General features: G+C 46.1%; 1 protein-coding gene across 2 annotated transcripts in view; it reads right to left on the minus strand.

The window, feature by feature from the left end:
• Positions 1-728: 728 nt before the first annotated feature.
• SDK1 (sidekick cell adhesion molecule 1) overlaps positions 729-20,818 on the minus strand; it is a 382,650-nt gene continuing 362,560 nt past the window's right edge. For both annotated transcript variants that reach the window (XM_074553325.1, XM_074553324.1), the window contains 5 exons: positions 15,429-15,593; positions 12,594-12,731; positions 10,555-10,675; positions 10,217-10,346; positions 729-3,704 (listed from right to left, as the gene is read on the minus strand). In XM_074553325.1, coding sequence (XP_074409426.1) covers positions 3,429-3,704; positions 10,217-10,346; positions 10,555-10,675; positions 12,594-12,731; positions 15,429-15,593 — 830 coding nt within the window. In that variant the 3' untranslated portion in view covers positions 729-3,428. The remainder of the gene's footprint in view (positions 3,705-10,216; positions 10,347-10,554; positions 10,676-12,593; positions 12,732-15,428; positions 15,594-20,818) is intronic.

Raw genomic sequence — 20,818 nt, forward strand, 5'->3', positions numbered from 1 at the left:
CTGAGAAACAGGGGAAGGGAAATAAATAAATAAAAGTAAAATATCCCAAGAAGGCTTTTTAAGCCTTCATTTTTCAAGACTATTCTAAACAGGAAGATGGAAATGGAAGCGAATTCAATGGGTGAAGTTACTGTAACATGACAACTAATGTTTAAAAGTTGTATTTCAAGGCTGCAATTTCCAAAGATTGCAGCAATGAAATAGAGCTTTCTTCCTAACTGATGGAGCATTTCCTTCCAGATAAAACAATTTCCCTGATATGTGAAGTAAATAAAACCTACCTATTAACCATATTTTACAAGTTGAGCGTGTTAGCAAGAAGGTGGAGGCATCACACATGGAGCTACACACGATCCTGCACAGCAGCAAACACATCCTGTGCTCAGCTGAGGGCTGGGCAGGGCACTGCACCTCCTCACTCTGCAGCTGCCTATCGAAAATAAACCCAGGTGTCAGAAAAGCCTGAACACAACAGAACCAAGAGTGACAACAGTATGGATGAGAATGGAACAGAAACACCTCTGTTGGGATCAACAGGTCCTAAAGGAATCACACCTAACCTGTTATTTCGACAGCAGTCAGAAGAAAAGAGCCACACAGCCGACTCAGCAGGTCCTCAGCAAGCTCAGGCTTTTTAGTTGCAGCTGGTTCTGAGAAAAAAGGAACAGTCTCTTCTCCTCGCTTTGTATAGATTGTGCTGCTCCCCGTGTTGTCCCTTCAGTGGAGCAGTGGCCACAAAGTCCATTTCCTTTATTCCCCATGGTTTTCTTGCTTTTTTTTTCCTCAATGTGGTATCAGATCAACCCCAGGGAGTAACTGCACCTTACACCGAGTGTAAGGCAATATTCAGGAGATGTGGAGTTACACTATGCTTTCCTTTGGAGCAAAGTCTTCGGTGTTCCATCTGCTTCCTACTAATTTTCATCCCTAAAGTCCTCAGTGGTCCTTGGAGGGCTCCTCCTGCAGCACTACCTCTTACACCTGTTGGACAAGGGCCATTAAAATTCCAAGAGCAATTGCATTGTTGTGTCAAATGTATAAAAACAACGTGCCTAAAATATGTAATCTGATGCAGGAAATGATAAAGGAAAAGGAAAACAAATCAGAAAGTCACGTACATAATTTTGTCTAAGAAACAAAAAACACAGACTGAAAACAAATTTTGGCAGTTCAGTAATTAAAGCAAAGTCCATATGGCTTAAGAGAACAGTCAAAGTGCACAGAAGGCAGTGGGTTTTTTGTTTGCTTTGCATTCCTCTTCACAGCACACTCCAAGTCATCCTCTTTGGAGCCCCATCTCCATCCCACACACATCCTACCCAGGTGCAGAGAGGGGGATGACTCACAGGGTTTTGGCTCAGCCGTCTTTGCGAGTCCCTTGCCATCTAATGAGCTGCAGATCATTATCCCAAACTCAAAAGCCCTTAAACACACCCACTGGAGTTTTTGGTTTTGAACTTTTTCTTCCTGGAACCTTTGGAGAGGAACAGCAATCCAGTGCCAAAGCAATGCAGAGTGTGCATGCACCAAGAGCAGCAGTGCTTGGAGGCAGTGCCCAAGAGTCAAAGCAGTTCTGAGATAGTTTGCCCTGTCCAAGAGGCACTGAAAGGTGACAGCAAGGCTGAGCTGGCCCTTGGACCTGTTCTGGTTCTGCCACCAGGATACTCCCAGCCAGGCCCCTGGGCAGCCTGGTTTCAACAACCTGCTCTGAAGACACCACCTCCCCCTGCCACAGATGTCCCACATCCCTTGAGAGGACAGGGACAATTTTCTGTGGTAACAACGCCCACATGAGCCTTGACAGGACCAAGCAAGCACCAATTTTCCTGGCTTATCCACCTGGAAGAAAATGCCAGATCCTGACGTGGCAAGGACTCTCCTACTTCCAAATTCATCTTTCAAAATCTTATGATAAAAAGTCTGGTGACCCAGGACTGTTGCTACTTGGATTCTTTCAATGCCTGACAACTTGTGAGTAAACAACTTGCTAGTAAACATGACAGACTCAGAAAAAGGATAGAAAAGAAGAAAACACAAAGTGAGCTGTACAAAAAGATGAAAAATAAACTAAAAGTCTCCTCTTTTCCTTCCAAAGGCTGTAGGTTCAAGTGCACAGAGCAGGCTGTAAATGTGCACAAGGTAAATTCATGACCCCAAAGCCTGAAAAACCTGGTTAGCTTTATTTGGAGACACTTTTTTGCTTCTCCCAGATATGAAGCTGCAGAATCAATAAAAGGCACCTGTGGACACCAAAACTCACCCAGTCTGTGTGGTGTGTCTTTGTACTAAAAAAATAAAATCAAACAAACCCTGCCACTCTGTACTTTTTTACAGACTAATAAACAGAACTGCAGAGTCTGTGTGAGAAAGGATGTTCAACTTCTGTTGGCAGGGCATGGTAACTCTGATGATCAAAACCCTCATCAATTAGTAAACTCTCTAGGTTGTCACTGCAATTTTAATTGAAAAATTCCTCTGGCTTGCTGGGTTGTGTCCTCTGACTTTTAAAAAATGACTGATTCAAGTAGTACACACAGTCCACAAGGAGCATTAGAGCCACACCAAAAATAAACTGACCTTACATCTGAATTCTTCCCACTTGCTTCACCCACCACTGCCTACAGTGCTCTTTTGAGCCATCTCCTCTTTCAAAGGCCCTGGAGTTGGAATATTTAAAGAATGCAGCAGGTCCCATTTGAAGAAGAAAGAAAAGCAGGTCAGTATTTGAATATAAATACACCAGTAGTGAGCTTAGAGCAGACACGGTGACACATCTGAGCCTACACTGATCAGCCAGTATTCCTAATGTGTGGAGCAGTGAGGAGAAGAGAGGTGTCTGCTTTTCACCTAAAAATGTGACCATTTTCTATGTTTTACTACTTAACTTTGATGACAGAGAAAAATTAAAAAGAAGAGAAAAAGAAAATAAACAAGAGTAGAGAAAAAGGAAGAAAAAGGAGCCTGGGAGGTTTTATGTTTTCTCTTCAAATCACATCACAGAGTCACTCATTGCATCTAGGGAATTCACCTGCTTGTTTGGGAGCAGTGGGACAGGAGGAGGGCAGAGAAAGAAAGAGGGAAGGAGAAGGGCATGGGAGCTGCTTCCTGAAGCAGTGTTACAAAAAGCGGTTAAAAAACCCCTACTATTCACAAGTGGTTAAAATCATCACTGTTCAGAATTCCTTTTTTGTCTTTTTGTTTTGTTAAACAAAGATTCAGCTAGTTCAGCTCCGTGTTTTCATAGAGTTGATTGTCTTCAGAAAGAAAAAAAAAAAAAAAACAACAAAAAACCAAAAAAACCCAACCAAAACACCATCAACCCAGCCTCAGGTGTGTTCCCATCCGTTTCTACCCTGATCAGAGAGGTCCCCCAGAGTTCAGCGCCACCCGCACACGCGGTCACTGCGGCTGTCCCGCCGTGTCCCGGCTCAGACAAAGGACGAGAATCCTGTCACTGGAGTCCGGGAGCCGGGCGCGGGCTGCCCCGTGGGGGTGTACACCCCTCCTGAGCTCTGTGTGGTGATGACAGTCTGGAAATAGGGCTCTGCCTCGCCGGCCGTGCACTCCTCGTATCTGTAGGACGCCGGGTGCTGCTTCACCCCTTTCTGCTGCCGCTTCCACGAGTTGTAGTAGGTGGGGTCGCTCATGTAATGGTTCACAAAGGAGTGCTTGGGCAACTCGTCCTCGTAATCCGAGTCAGTGACCTGGGGCATCGGGAAAAATAGAATTAAATAATCGGTCATTAGCATCGATGATAATTTTAGCCTGTTGTGGTCGCAAAGAAATGGGAAGCAAATTTAGCATCACCAGCTGACTAAAGCTGTAATGTTAAGGTAAGAGGGATGGCAGTCCAAGTGTGGTACAGGCTGGGCTGTGGAAAAGCACTGTGCTCTGCTTTAGCCAGACTTTGCTGCTAGAGGGAGAGTCCCCTGATAATAAGTGACAGAGAAATCCCTGCAGAATGGTGCAAGGGCAGCCAGGAACTCCTGCTTGGGCACAAGATGCAGGGAAATGTAGAGAGGTCACAGCAAAACCAACAGTTTTCAATCACAATCAGAAATATTGCAGTTACAACTGAGTATCTCCTGATGGAAGGACAGCAGGGATGCCTTCCACACAAACACTCTGTTTAGCCAGGCCAATGTTTGGGGTGGCCAGCCCAAGCCACTGGCACAAAACGCTGGGTGTTAAGTATTGAAAATTAGTTCTATAACTGGAAGGAAGTTAAGTAAAATCAGACTTTTTTACAGGCAAATAACACTATTTGCATGTTCCAGCTGATTATGGGTGGTACAAGGTACACAACCAGTGGGGACAGAAGAAAGAGAATGCAAAATCTGGGGAAGAAGAGCTGCCAGGCAGGAGGGGCTGCTTCCTTGGGATGAGTCAGACCCAGCTCTGCGCTCAGAGCGGATCTACCCCTGAAACATTTATGCACGGTGGCTGGAGAGCTTCAAAGCTCCCATCAATATCAAGCAGGAGCTCTATTGAGATGTAACCAGATAAGCTCTGTGCATCTGCCCCTCCTCTGAAGTGCTGCTGCTGGGATGCAGCTGGAGGAATCACAGAGGGCTTGTACGTCTCTGCTGAGCACAGAGACCACGGCAAAGCCTCAGCCCTGGAATCTCAGAGCACATTTTCCTTCTGTTCCCACTGATGTTCCCACCAGTAACAGCCCCATCCCACCCAGCACACAAACATTTACCCAGGCATTTCCACATCTTACACCTTCCCTCAAAATCTCCAACTAGACCATGCAAAAGCTTTTATTCCTTTCCCTCCCCCCACTCAATAATCTGCATTGCCAGTTCTAGAGGCAATTAAATATCAAAGTAGGAGCTGCCTAAGACACACAAGAGAGACAGGCAAGTGCAGCTCATCACTGCTTGTTGCTGCAATTAGTTTCAAAAGGTTGGTGTGGTTCTGATCTATGACACCACCCAGCAAACACACATCCCTCTTGATCCTGCCTGCCACAAAACTTGTCTTTCCTCCTCTAAAGCTCCTTTTTAATGGTCTCTGAAGAACAATCCTCAAATGCCTTGTGAACCATCGTTTGAAAAGGGCACAGTATCCATCATCCCCCTTCTTTGCTTAGGTAGCTGCTTCAATACTGTTCCGTGCCCATTTTCCAGCACAGAGGGTGATGGACAGAGCTGAGAAATTTTTCCCAGTGCTTTCCAAAAGTGAGCAAAGCAGCTCTTTACAGCTTTGCAAAACTTCCTTTCCACTATTACCCAGGCTTTGGCTCTTCAGGAACTATGTACTGTTTGATTTTTAAGAATGAAAAGCTTCAGGTGCCTTGACAAGTAATTACTAATACAACAAAGCCCTACCAGCATTTCATAATTACTCCAGAAGGAACAGAGCAAGCCTGTCTCCTAGAAAAACACTCCTTTGCACCAGCTGCCAGGCTTGGGAAGCCAACACCCGACTCCCTCCAAAGACCTTCCTGAACAGGTGGTTTTTGCAGCATTCCTGGAATATCCCCAGATCTGGGCTACTTCACAGCCAGTGGGTGCAGAGAGCAGCTCCAGAGTCTTGGCACTGCTGCCAGGAGCATCCTGCCAGCACTGCCCTGTCTTTGCAGGGGGCTCCAGCAGGAGTGCCATGGATGGCTGCAGATGTGGCAGCATGGCAGGGCCTGGCAGCAGCAGCTCCGGCTGGTTTCACCTAAAGATCCCAAATTTCACCTAAAGATCCCCAAACCCTCTGGTTCCCTCTGTCCTCAGCAGGAAACAAGTTATTGCACTCTGCATCAGTCTCCAAACACGATGCTGTGTGTCCATAGTGCAATTTTAAGGTAAATGCCTGGGAAGCTGAGGGATGATGTTCAAGAAAAGTCTCTGCATCCTGAGCAGAGACAGGATTGCTCACCAGAAGCAGCACCCAGAGGTGTGAGCTCCTCCAGCTCCTGTGTTGTGCTCTCTCTACCAAAGGCACAAGGCACTGCTCTCCCATGGCCTCTGACTCCTTCCCCTGCCCACCATCACCTTCACAGACTCAGACACTCTCAGCCACCCAACAAGGAAACAGAGCCCTGCTGAACAGAGGCATCACAGCTGAGCTGAGGTGGCACAAGCATGAGGAACAAAAGAACCCCCACAAACTTCTGGGGGCTCTTTATGAATCTTCCTGGTGTCCCCGCAGACACAGAGGATCTGTGGGGTTGGATAAAGCCGTCTAAAAGCTGGAAAATGCAAAGAAGCATGTGACATGACTTTATAGCTGTAATAGTACTTATGCAGCCACTCGAGCTCTGTCCATCACAAGCAAAGAAACCACTCACTCACAAAGCTAATATAATTTCTGTTCCTAAGCCAATTCTTTCAACATTGCCAGAAGTCAACATAATAAAGACCAGAAATCCTGGGAACACTTTAAGATGAGCTGCTACCATTTGAAATATGGTGTGCTCAGATTTGCCATGAACTGAAAGAGGGAATTTAAAACAATACCACTTGCTGATAATTTTTCCACTAATTAGTTCATTATACCAACTGAAAGGGAACAATAATTTGGTGTAAATAAAGCCACGGTCTTTCAGAAGGAAAGACTGTCATGAAGCATATAGGGCTGCAGTAACTTCAGCCATTCACCATCATTCAGACTGATGCTGGAAAGGACAACCTGCTTGTTAGTGTTGATACAACAGGTTTTTTCTGTATTTCTTGCAGGACAGGCAGGAACTGACTGTGTTGTCTGTTTTTCTGAAGTATCTCCTAAGGTCTGCTCCCAGCAAGACTCCAGTAACCACCCTTATCAGCAAGGAATGCTCTAAACTGGCATTCCACAGCCCGATGAGAATCAAGAAGTAAGATAAACCTGTTTAGCATGACAATACAGACAGCTTATACTAAAGGATTACTCTTTAGTGATTTTTAAACTATTGAGTAAATAGAAATGCTGCAGGGCTTTTTGCTTTGTTTTCAGTTTTCTCTTTTCCCTGCGACTGTGGCTGTGTTACCTTGGAAACCTCCATAGGCTGGAGCGTGATTGGGTGTGTGGTGACATTACACACTGTCAACCAAAGGTGCATGGATGCCTAAGAAACAACAAATACAGAAAATGAGAGGCTATTGAGGTATATTTTTCATAGCATAAAATGCACAAGTGCTGCCCAGAGGCAAGTCAGCCACCAGAGTTGGTTGGCTTAGTCAGTGGGAAATGTGATAATAAATTTGATAATAGTTCCAGTTATCCTTTTAAGTGACTACAAAAGAAACAGCCTTATAAGATTACTTCTAAAAATGTAGATAACAGCAGGAATTTTTTTTTTGTTGGCCTGAAATAAGTACTCTGTAAAAGAGACAAGGTAACCCAGTATGCAAAATATTTCTCTGGACATGGGAACCCACTCTTATTTTATGTGTCACCTGCAGCTGGTTTCCACATAGTGCCCAACTTGTCAAAATCACTGCAGAGCTTTACTGGAAACAAGTTAAACCCTGTTTCCTCTGAAGTGTTAGTGGAAATGAATATCTTCCTACAGAGCTGAGAAAGCCAAAGCCAGTAATGCTGCAGACAGCAGTGGGAAGGCCAGAGCATCCAGCACTGACTGATAATGTGTGCAACCTGTGAGAGTATTTTCTCCTGGAAACAGTTTTTGGGAGACCACAAGGACACGTGAGAACATACAAACGTGCACCAGCCTCCCCTCTCCTCCTGCTCTTCCTTGGCTGGATGACACTGCAGGTACATCATCAGATTTCTATACATGGTGAACACCAAATTTTTTCAGATTATCTGTCCAGAGCCTTGTCCACTTCACTCATTAACTAAAAGCCTATTATTATTAATCATTTGGAATTTACACTCATAGCAGTTTCCTGCTCCATACCCGCCAATTAAACTTCTTTAACCTCATTAACAGTACTGGTGCTTGGCTTTCAGGACATGGAATAAGTTCACCACTTGATTTATGAATATTAAGAGTCCTACTTGATTTCCTCTTTGTTTCTGTGTGTCTCTCCCCTCCAGGAGGGAGCTTGGAAGAACGATCCCAGGCAGATGTGTTTTAAGTGCAGTCAGTCAGCCCAAGAGTTCTTCATGTTCAGCAAACCCCAGGAGACTTGCAGCCAGTGAGCTTCCCTCTTTTCCATATAAAATCTTGACACCTCAGGCAACAGGCATGAGACTAAGCAGTAACACGGTGACAAGTGGATTGAAGGCAAAGGCACAGGTTTTGTCCCTGCCTGCCCTGATGTGCATCACATTAAGCAGAATTTGAGACCCACACACAGATGTGTTAGAGGAAAACAGCATCAGGACCCTCTGCTGCAGAGGACCAAACCTGGGTAGAGCTCTCACATGAAAAGACGTCTTTAACTCTTCATCTAATGGCAAATGTTTCTGCCCGCTAAGACAGATGGAAAATCTGAAACTCTCAGAAAACAGAGCTTGTCTATTACGATCTCCTCTGAGAACAGAAACTAAAAGAAAATAAAAGACAAACAGGAAGAGCTAATAGGTACAGGAACACTTGAAAAGAGAGTGGTCAGTCATCTATGCCCACCTCTGCCCCAACTCACCCTCACCTCCTGTCTGCACCTGCCAACATAAACAGCATTTCCAGGCTGATCAAAAGGCAGCATCTCCTACTGCTACCTCTACTGGGAGCATATTAACATTTCATGACTAAAAACACTCCCCACTACAAAAAACCCCAAACAAGCATCAAAGACATTATACAGGCAGGCTGCATCTCCAAGCCCCAAGGAAAAACAGGGGCATATTTTATGCACAGACTCACGTGCACACCCACATTCACAAAAACACCAGAATCTCAACTGAGACCTTCAGGCTCGACAGCAATACATCAGTAAATAAACAATATCAATAGCCTGAGAAAAAAAACCCCAAAATCACATCATTCCCTGCTGTACAAACAGTGCATATAGAAGGCATAATGACACCCTGCAAGGAGACTTCTGCACATCACCAGGAAATACCACACGGGACATTGAAATTAATGTCAAAAGGTGCCAGTGCTAAATTCACGATCATGCTCAGCAAACTGCTTTAATGACAGGTTTAATGCTGGGTTGTTACAGTGACATGACCAAAGCACTATGGGTTTAATCTGGAGGGTAATGCTGGAGCATTGCAGAGACAGCAGCTTGAGCTGCACCAAGGAAAGCTGCCTGCACGACGGGTCGGCCACAGGGCAGCACAAAGCAGCAGGCTGTCGGTGGTAATTAGCAGGAGGTGAGAGCTAGGTAGCCAGGAAAAGCAGCTGTAGCTGCAGGTGCAGAAAAGCTCCAGATGAAAACTGTCATCTTCTTTCACGACTTGCTGCCCGTGATATTTTCTTGCTGGAAGGGTCAGGTTTGGCATGGTTTGGCCCACTGCTCGCTTCTTGCGCTGTCAGTTTGGATTCATCAGGATCTCAGCTGACAGCATCTGATTTTAGAGACAGATTTACCTTTCTGGATCTCCTTTGAAGTCTTGTCTATTCACCCATGGTCACTGCTGGACTTTCACAGCCAGCAAGCACTTTATTCCTTCTTACAGGGAATGTGGAACACAAGATGGAGCCCTGCCAGATGGATAATGCTGGCAAACACCCACCTTCTGTGGAGAGCAGTCTACAGGCAAGGCTGGGGTGTTCAGAGAGCTGAATGCTGGGCCCTCACAGCCATGACCAAGTTACTCACTCCCCACCTACTCCCTCTGTAACCAAGGCAGTGGCTGTCACCACTCCGGCCACTCATCTGACTGCTGCAGCTGTGAAACTGCAAACCACACTCACACTGCAGTCAGTGCAACAGGGCAAAGCACATCTCACCTTTAACCTCACCCACAAGACAGTAGCTGCTTATTTTGCAGAAGATGTGTGTTTTCCCAAAAGTGCTCCAAGTTTGCAGCCCACAGGCAGAAAGGGATGTGCAGATGATCCCTGACAGAGGTCAGCACTCCCTGTCTGACTGATTGCACTTATCTTTCCACCTGACTCTGGAAAACTGAATATCTGCCAAGGCCAGGTCTGGAATCTGCCCTGGCTGGGTCCTGCTTGTCATTCTTCCCTTTGATATTTTTATTTTAAGATGTGATGCAAACAGCCTGGTGAATTGAACCTTTTAAAATCCCTGAGACAGACAGTGACCACACAGCATGATGCAGATATGGGACCGGGACTTCAAAGACTTGCCAGGATTCAGCATGGAAATGATTCTCTGTGGTGTCTGTGCAATGTGAGGCAGAGGGAAATCCTTACCTCTGACTCTGACACCTCCAGGGGCTTCTCATTGAGGCCCAAGCCCTCGGTCAGCACAGCCCCGTTGTACTTGTTGCAGATATCCTCATCAGAGTAGTGCAGCCCCCCTGGGCTTGGCCGAGGAGGAGACCTAGGAAATGCAAAGGATGAGTGATTGGGATGTTGTTATTCCCCTGGAGTTAATGAAATCGTGCTTAGAAGCCAGAATCACAGCTTGAGGCAGAGACTTGGGTGTTTAAGTCCTGCCTGGATTCTTCAGTCTCTCCCTTTTGAGTCCTTAACAGTGCTTGAAGCTAGAAAAAAGACATTGCAAAAGCACAGCATTCCCAGCTTTTTACCTGGTTCCATTCTTCTTTGAGAAGGTGCTCTTGATGTTCAGGTGTCTGCTGTTGAGCTCCAGAGCAGTGAAGCCTCCGTTGTCCAGGGTGACTGACTCTTCCACATTGGAGATGGTTTTACCTGGAGCCAGGAAATGAAAGGTTCAGTTGAAACAAAAACACTTTTCCCCCAAATAGAACTGCAGGAGCTAACTCGTCCTTCTTTCTGTTTTATGACATCATTAATTATTTGAAATTCTCTTTATTTTTTCTCCTAGCAAGTGAGAACAGAGTGAAGGCAAGGAGAGTATCAGGAAAGTGAAGAGGCAGAGGAAGTCAAAAGAGGAGAAAGGAGTCATGGATGGATGGATGGATTTCATTCAGAGAGAAGTATCTAAAATAGCACAGATAAACTGTGCTTCAAAAATGCTTATTCTTGATTTTTGACTATAAATAGAAACCTGATAACTAATTTAGGTGGCTACTAAAGATGTCCTTAATCAGGTGCTGTGAATCCCATTCCACGTTGATTGGAGTAAAGCAAGGGAAAGTAAAACTAGAAAAAGAGGAAAAGGAGAGAGAAAAAAGGCAGGAAAAAAAGCAAGAGGAAGGGCAAGTGGGTAGCAAATGGGAAAAGCATGCCACAGCTGAAATGGGAATCAGGCAGGGAGAAATCACCAGACAATGTAAGGCAGGAACTGGGACAGGATGGGAAGAAGAAGGAGCATACAGCCCAGTATATTATTTCTTGTGATCAAATCTAGCAGGAGCTTGTTCTGTGCTCTGCTCATCCTTTGTCATCCCAAAGGTGTGAGCTGAGCCCGTGTCCCAGGGAGAAGGGCTGGCTGCCACTTTGCAGCAGACAGGTGCTTTATCCTCAGCTTCAATTTCAGAGCTGCATTAAGGCGCTGTGAACACAGATATCTGACAGCACAGGTCAGACCTGCCTTTTCATGTCTGTCCCCCAAACACAGTGAAACTAAGAAGATGAGAGATTTCCTATGGGCTGTGCATACAAATATATAATAGTATTAACTTGGTAAAATGCCATGGTACTCATACATCTTCTATCTCATGGGACTGAAATCTGATTTCTAACATTTGTTAGAAGTGAATTACAAAGAAAGAGAAGATCTTCACTTTGGGACTGAATTACTAAATACTGCCTGGAAGACTTCATTACATTAATCCCTAAGAACAGGTAGTGCAGAGACCCATCCACCTGATCCTTTTCATTAATGTACCTTTTCTGGCACCTCCTGGCATCAGAGAATTTCCTGCTGCAGGTGGAGGAGGCTATCAGAGAAATACACATGTGAACAACCCTTCCAGGACTTTATTATGTAGAGAGAAGAAAAGGTAAAAACAATATTCAGAGCTCAAGAATGAGGCTTTTTTCAAAGGGGACTATTTGACATTCCAAGTTACAGAGCAGGTAACTCCTGTTTCCTTTCAAGAAAGGAGACTGGTAAAAATCATCACTAAAGGAAAATTCAAAGCTTGGTTCTCACTATATGTTAAAATCTAACAGGTCCAGATAACCAAGACACCTCCTGGCTGCTTGGCCCCCAGCCCAGCAACTGCAGCTTGACTTAGGGAAGGAATGTGAGATGCAGGGCACTCAATATAAAGGAACAGTTGTATAGCCCTCACACACAGAGGTTTAGAATATCTGCACTGGTACAGCCATGGAAAAGCAGAATCTTTCTCCTTCTCCCCGTCTATCAGGGATTTATGCCAAAGTTAAACAAAGGCTCAGCTAATTCCTTATTTATTCCTTATCTCCCAAGTGTTTGACCCAGACTCCTTGGCTTTTACTGCAGTCCCTGGGACCTCCAGAGTCTGTCCTGTCTGAGCTGGTCAGTGTCCAAACCCTGATCCAGTGGGGCTGGGGGCAAAAGCCATTTCTACCAAACCAGACAGCAAAAAGTTCCAAGTCTTCTGCCAAGCAAAACAGCTCTAACACAGTCCCTGCTGAGGAAATCAGAGGTTCAAAGGAAAGGCATCTCTGATTCCCACAGCTTTTGAGACTTTTGCACAGCACAGAGATGGTGCCTTACCTCCATTGCAGTTCTTGTACTTCTTGCTCTGGCCGTGCAGGACCAATGCAAACACCACCAGCAGGATGAGGATGAGGCTTGAGAGAGCCATCACCAGCAGAAACCACCACTCCTCATAGAAAGGGGCTTCTGTTTGTGCTGAAAGAGCAAAAAACAAATAACAGTTCCTCTTTATGCCCCTTTAAAAATTTCTCTTGTTCCCCACAGGGAACAATGACTCCACAATGGTGCTCGGGAGAGGAGGGGGTTCAGACTCTCAAGGGGCTTGCTGACCCTTCTGAGATGGCAGAGAACAGGAGCATATCACAGCTCCAAACCAGAATCCCAGGATGGCTTGGGTTGGAAGGGATCTTAAAGCTCATCCAGTGCCACTCTCTGCCATGGCAGGGACACCTTCCACTACCCCAGGTTGCTCCAAGCCCTGTCCAACCTGGCCTTGGACACTTCAGGGATGCGGCAGCCACAGCTTCTCTACAACCAATTCCCTCTCTACAAGCACCTTTCATACCCCTGGAGCAGCTCCAGAGGCCCTTAGCTAAGTTATCACCAGGAGAGGAGAGGCAGGTTTCTTCCCACAGCTCTGCACACCTACATTTATTGACCATTGCAGGTTTAGCACTCCTGGGTCAAGGGAACCACTAACACATGTGCCATGACCCATGATTATTCCACTTTTTGGGAGGCTTACCTTGCCAAAATGCTGCTCAGTGGCTCTTTGAAAAATACAGCTAGTGCCAGGGAACAAAGCACACTTGGTTCAGCATCTTTCAGTACCTCCATTAACTCCAACTTCCAACATTCACTGCTACTCTATATCACTTCTCCATCCACTGAGCCAAGCCTGATGTGCAGCACAGGGATATCAATTCAATTGCCTGGATTTTGTGCAGTCTCAGGTAATTTCACCCCACTTGACCTCAAGTGGAAACACAAAATGACACTAACTTCCCCTTTCTGGAGTTACCTCACCAGTCTTGGTTTAAAGTAATAGGTATTGTTGTTTTCCTGCAGTGATATTCTCTTTGTCCTCCCTTGAGCTCCCTCAGCTCTGGGGAGAAGTGCAGCCTCTGAGCACGAGCCAGCAGTTGACATACTTTCCCTGTAGTCCTTAAGGTGGAACATCACCTGGCAGGAATGGGTGATGCCAGGAGAACCACCCAACCATCCTTCCCTCTTTCCCTGACTGTCCCAAGCCTGGATCTGAATAAAAATCTGTTTTAAGCCCAACGATACGAGCTCAAATTTGTTCCAGATCACTGGGTATTCTGCAGCAGGGAAAAACAGCCATGCTCCTTCTTTGCTAGGAGGCCAGTCCAGGCCAATAAAATCCTAGAGACAAACTGCACAAGCCATGCTGGGATGAGCAGATTCAGGGCAATTTATACCTCCCTGTACCAGCTGAAGTGGCCAGCCTAAAATGCTTTATACTTTTATGACTGTGAATCTCAATGGAAGCCTCTTACTTTCATGCAGCAATTTGAGAGGAACACTGAAGCATCAAAAGGAGGTGAATTAAATAGTTCTGTTCAAGTGGAGAACTTACAAACAAGCAGTTTATTTATAGAAAGCATCACAAGGAGACGCATGCCCTGCTTCAGAGGAATAATGTCTTCGAGCAAAGGAAAGACTGACATGATTGCTGGTCCTTTACACTGTGTTACAGCCTCTCTGAACCCCAGACAGGAAAAACACTGACTCTTAGTGTTTGAAGTGGGTTGTCCATACCCTTGTCCTGCAGAAGAAAAGCAGGGGTAGCGCTCACAGTGAAATCCATGGAAGCTCTCCTGGGGTAAGTGGTTAATTGTGTCGGGACAAGCGCAGCAGCCGCCATGGCGAGAGCAGCACTTGCTTCTCCTGCCTGCTGGGGAGTTGCTGAATGGTGTTCATGCCTTTCACTGGAGCAGCAAAGAGATAAAAGCCACTCCAGATACTGGAGCACTGCCAGGTTCTCAGGACTCTCCAGAATTTTGAATCACAAAGCCGCTTTATCAGGTTCTTTTATTCCCCTTGTCTTTGCTGACACAGCAAGGATGAAACCGATGGCTCAAAAGCAACCTGGAGTAGAGCAGGGGAAGAGGAGACCCAGCAAAGCCCTCCCAAGGGCAAGGTCTCTCACCTCACCACAGGCCAAGGCACTCCAGCTGCCCAGCCCAGGCAAGCCGAGAGGAATTTGATTTTCAAGGTATTCAAGCCCTTTCAGAAAACCAGAGGGCTGGGCTGCTCACAAAGATTTGGGAAGCGTGTTTAGGTCATGGCCCTGTAACTGGGAGTAAGCACAGAGAGCAGCGAGAGTGGGAAGAGCCCCAGAGCATCACAAATGAGCTGTTCTGGTGGAGGGGGACTGGAGGCATCACACTGGAGCAGGACTGCCAGCACAAAGGATTGTCAGGAATAATGTGAAGCTACACTTCTGTATTTGTGAGAGCTAAAGACAAAGTAACAGAACATGTTTACCAGAGTCCAGAGTAAAAAAAAAAAAAAAAAAAAAAAAAAAAAGAAAGCAGAGCAAACAAAAAAGAGACTGAGAATGGAGAAAAAGCAAACAAATTGCAGACTCTACAAATTAGTCTTATGACAAGAGATCTGACATAAACAGTCTGAGTAGTTCTTTATCAAGCTTCAAAATGGCACATGCACATTTTTCTTCTTGAGAATCAAACATACTGTAATTTCAGACCTTAATTCACCACTGTATTACTCCAGTTTTATCCTAAAACAAGCTGCCCTTGATTATTTGCTGCAACTAGAGAGTCTGATTTGTTTCTTTTTCTCCTCTTCTCCCTCAGCCTCAGGAAACTCCAGTGAAAAAGACTTTTAAAATAAATCCATGATTACCTGAGACTGCCACAGAAGGAACACTTGGCTCTCCATAGCCAAACTCGTTGACAGCCACCACCCGGAATTCATAGGTGACTCCTTGTCTGAGCTTGTCCAGGCCCACAGTGTAGGAGGTGGCGCTGCGAGGGATGTCCTTCACAAACATATCCCAGAGTCCTTCGTCTAGGAGAGCGGCAAGGAGAGAAATGGCATCAGCTGTGTGCCCTGGCACTCCCACCTGCTCTGTCAGAGAGGTTGTCACCAATGTCACCAATGCTGTGCTGGAGCCACAGGCAGGGACACGCTCACCTGGAGGCTGCCCTGTGGTACGCACAAATATCGGAATGCCTGCAAGCCCCATCTGTGAATGCATTAATTCAGGATGGGAGCTTTTCATAGCCCAGATGGAAGGGGTGTCTAAAATCAGCAGCAGTACCCACAGAGACCTGAGCTGGCTGGAGCAGCTGCCACTCCCTCCTGACTGGGTTAGGTCACCCATCAGCACATCTGGCATTTGAGAGATCACGTAAACCAAAGGCAACATTATTGAGTCCTGATCACAAAGGTTCTGCTTGCCTTTTACACTGCAAAATTTGCTTTGTTGTTGAAGCACTCAAGTGAGGCTTAGACTAATGTAAGTCCTGGGAGGCTCTGTGGTGCCGGGGGACTGGTGTCACTGGAGTGCTGCTTGCTCCATGACAGCAACAGCGATGAGTCCTTTGCATGGCACAGAGCTGGTGCTGCACTCTGTGCTCTGCAGTTTTAAACAGAAATCAGTTTTGTTTATTTTTATAAAGCTGTTGAAATTGTTAGAAGCACAATGCCATTCTGATGGGAACATTTCATTAGGGTAATCTTGGCTCTCCACAGCCATAATGGCATTAATCCTGATTCACATCCTGACCAGGCACCATTCCCATCCCTGATCCACACCTGTAACCTCACATTCACTTGACTACATTGTTTGACTACAAAACTTTCAACGAGATGGATGCTGGTACCAGCAGCAACAAAACCAACTATAATTTAAAATACCACTCAGAAATTTTGAGGGCAGGAATCAAACATTATTATGACTGATTAACTTCCCAGTAAAAACTGGTGCCCAGCATTTCTGCTGAGAAAATGGAGTCTCTGTCTACACATGGGGCCAAACCCTCAGCTCTCCTACTCAGCGCAGCTCTCACAGACCTGACCTCACAAGCATCCCATTGGGCTTTTACTTTTAGCTATCAAAGCTGTTTCAACAATACCTATTTTGCTCTCCATGTCCCACAGCAGTGGGAATAGGATGACAACCTCTCCACCACAGGACTTCAGTGTGGGAGCTGCCTGCTTTGAAAGACAGCCTGCACTGCGTGGCTCGGCAGCAGCAGGACTTCGGTGGCTCGAGGTGTTATCAAGGTAACAATAAAGCAGGAGCCAGCACTGTTACCCTCTGTGACTCGTTCTGCTGCTGCAGTGTGAGGCAGGAATCTGTTCTCATTTGCTTTGCCTTTACCTGAGTGTAACCTAATTGGAGTCACTGCAGCGATTCCAGAATTGTGCTGGTGTAACAGAGCAAGATCTGGCCCTCAGCCTGCTCCTGTGCCACAGGGAATAGCAGCAAAGATGGATTGATTAACACTGCAGGTGCATTTCCATGTGAATGTTTTAGCTTTGGCACCAGTAAATATTGGCTGGGTGATTTGCACCGCGCTGCACGTCTGGTGACACACACAATGAGTAACAGCCCCAAACTACAGCTTTGCTGGTCAGGAGGATTGGCAGTCTCAGCAGATGCAAAAAGCAGGCTGCATTGTTATTGTTCCAGCTGCATTTGAGAAACACCAAAGAACAATAAAAATAGGTAATTTTCCTGCCATGCTTAAAACTCGGACCAATACATTATTCACCAGCATGATCAGACTATAATGAAGTTATCATAATGTACCATTGTTATGTATTAGCTGGGTATTACAATGGCTGTAAAACAAGAGATAAAATATTGACTTCCCTTTTACAGGGCAATAGAAGCTGAGATTATTTTACCACATAAAGTTACAATGTAATAAAACCAGGAGCTTGGGATTTAGTTTCTCTGAAGAGGGTGGAGTGAGGGATGCATTTTCAAAGTTGGATTGTTGCAGCCACCAATACTCAGAAGATGCATCTCACGACTATAAAATATTGCCATATTTGCTAGAATTGCCTAAGCTTTCATAAACACATTTGTAAACAGCAATAAGAGAATTTGAGCCCATTGTGAATTGTCTGAAAAGCAATTTGTTTGCATTCAAAGCCACTTAAATAGGGGAAGAAAAAGCAACAATAAAAGTGAATGTTCAGCACTCATTACAACAAACACAACTGTTCAGACATACACTTTCTCACTCATTTTCTCAAACCTATCAGGGTGCACAGTGCAGAAAACCCAACAGGCCAAGAAGTGTATATTTAAGTGCTTTGTGAAGCTTGCAGTAAGTTGGGAAAACCACCCCTGAGAGGTCAGCATTGCGTTTCCTCCTCTCAGTCCCCTTGGCCATGGTGGCGATGGTGTGGGGCAGCAAAGGATGCTGGTGGATGTTTCTTCAGAGGCATTTCTGTCTCACAGGGACTCAGAGATGCTCTGGCTGGTGGCCATGTAGTCACTGGCCCATCTCCCTTTCATTCCCTGAAAGAATCTTTGTCAAAACTTTGTTTTTTTCCTTGGGGTAGGTCTGTCAGTGCTGAGTTAATGGTTGGACTCAATGATCCTGAAGGTCTTTCTTTTCCAACCTCAATGATTCTAAAATGGGACCCAGCTCATTATCCCTGGGCTCCAGAGAGGTGCTGATGCAGCTAAATTGGACAGATGTCCTACATCTTCCCCACTGCTGACCCTAAGCACAGCATAGCCTGTGGCTTCCCTAGCCCTGGCCAGCAAGATTTTTAATTCCAGAGCCTCAATTAATTTATCTTATATCCATCTGAAACATCCAGACCCCTCTTTGTAAACAATGATCACAATCAGATATACCCAAACTAAAAAATCCCTTTATTCCAGTAGTCAACTTTGAAATTAAATATTGAACACACACTTGTGAATTACTTCAGTGCACCTCTCCCTCCATCCTCAAAACCAGGTATGCTCTAAATGTTAGAAGCTCAACTGAAAGAGAATTCATTAGAAGGTCACCTGTGATAGCAAAGGCTGGCCTTTCAGTTCAGTGGAAGATCATTAGTGCACCATACACAGCATTTTCTGCTCAGTCTAGGGAGGAAAGGTGCCCATGCCGTGGCTGGGACATCAGCTGGGTATTAACTCTTAGAAACCACAGAGAAGAGCAAATTTGCAACACTAAGCAGGGCTCAGGTGCAGGGCTCAGAGGGACATCCCCACGGAGGCTGCTTTGCTTTTTCTTTTCAGTCACATCAGTCCCCATCTTCACTCCCCACGGCCTTTCACTGGGCACTCAGCTTCTTAAACATGTGATGCAAAAGCAAGTACTCCTCAAACAAGAAAGATATTTCTTTGCTCCTTGTCTCTGTCAGTTTTCCCCAGCCCTGACCCATCCTAACTCCTGATGGGAGATTTGCTCTTCACCTCCCAGCCTCGATGCCTCTGTCCCATCTGAGCTTAAAGTTCAGGCACAGGGAGAGCATCTGAGAGACAGGGGAAGGCGAAGCCACCTCTGCCCCAATGCCGTGTCCAACCCACACTGGAGAGGAGCTGCTCTGCTCCCGTGGGCCAGCCCGGCATCACAGGCCATTAATCAGGGTCTCCCCGCTAAATAAAGCTGTCACTCAGCAAGGGAGGCTCCCAGCTCCACTAAATCCAGCCACTGACAACCCAAGACATGGAGAGCTGTCAGTTATTTTAAACACCAGCCAACCCCTCTCAGAGCAGGAGAGCTGGGACATAAAGCTCCCTCCTAATTACACATTAGAAGGTTTATGAGGGGAGAAGCTGCTGAGAGTTAAGGCCCAGCTGAAAGCCACTGGTGATCCTCCTACAGAGGACACAATTAAAACGTGGCTGTGTGTTTGTCAGAGGCAAAGGGCTGGATTATCATGCAAAGCAGTGGAAGGACAAGAATGGGAAGTGAAGGCTGACAAACTGTCAGCCCCAGTGTGTCGCTCGGCAGCAGAAGCGAAAAAGGCCCCATGGCAGATGCCAGGGATGCAGCTGCACCCTTCACTTTGAATTTACTGACTTCTGCTGGTTCCTGTCCATGTCTGACACCGCGCTCCCTCATTTGGTTAAAAATAAATAGAAAAGGAAGAAAACAGAAAAACACTACTCAAGACACCAGAAAGGAAACTAAAGTGAGAGCTGCCCTCGGGGCGTGGGAAGCAGAGCCCAGCATTTATGAGGTAGACAATTCCCGCTCCAAGTAGATGTGTTCTTTCCCTAAATGTCTGTTGCCTTCTTGGAACTCATCATCTTGAAAGCTGGAGAGAGACTTTTTACAAGGGCATGGAGTGACAGGACAAGTGGGAATGGCTTCAAACTGCCAGAGGGCAGGGATAGATGGGATATCAGGGAGAAATTCCTCCCTGTGAGGGTCGGGAGGCCCTGGTACAGGCTGTTCATAGAAGCTGTGGCTTCCCCATCCCCTGAAAGTGTCCAAGGCCAGGTTGGATGGTGCTTGGAGCAACCAGGTCTAATAGCAAGTGTCCCTGCCCATCCCAGGGGGATGGAACTGGCTGATCTTTAAGGTGTCTTCCAATTCAGACCATTCCATTTAGATGCAATTTCCTCCCAGTTGCCTGACATCATCCACTGCTTGGCAAAAGCACACAAAGCCCAAAATTGTGGTGGGGAGAAGAAGCAGAAAAAGAAATCTCCCTCTACTTGTCCTGGGTCAGGGAGGCTCTTTCTGAGGTGACAGAAGCCAGGATGATGTGTCACTTATGGATGTGGTTTAGTGGGGGACGTGGCAGAGTTTGGTTTATGGTTGGACTTGATGACCTTAAGGGTCTTTTCCAATCTAAATGGTTCTGTGGGGCAGATGGATCCAACACCTACACAGCTGCTCTAGGGATGGATGTCTCATGGGGCAGCTCCACATCCAGGGGCACTCCTGGCCCGTGGATGCCCAGGGTGTTTCACAAACACCTCCCTTGCAGACGGGGGTCACTGGGAAGGCAGCTCTGGGTGAGGCTGCTGGGAATGCACAGGCCACATGCCACAGTGACAGGAACCTTTGGGTGGGACCTGGAGCTGGGAAAGAGGGGTGAAGCCAGCTTCTCCTTAACATCACTGTGCCATTTGTCTTTTGCTCTGTATATAAAAGCTGAGGGCACAATCTATTCCCCATTCCTCAGGCAGCCCAGCTGATGTCTGGGGAGCACTTACAGTGGCAGAGACAGAGCCTGCTTAATTGCATTTCTTGTAATGCACAGGGAGCTAAACTGGAATCCATTTCTCTAAGGACAGAGAAGTT

The sequence above is a fragment of the Zonotrichia albicollis genome, chromosome 16 (assembly GCF_047830755.1).
Source record: "Zonotrichia albicollis isolate bZonAlb1 chromosome 16, bZonAlb1.hap1, whole genome shotgun sequence".
In the NCBI taxonomy this organism is placed as follows: Eukaryota; Metazoa; Chordata; class Aves; order Passeriformes; family Passerellidae; genus Zonotrichia; species Zonotrichia albicollis.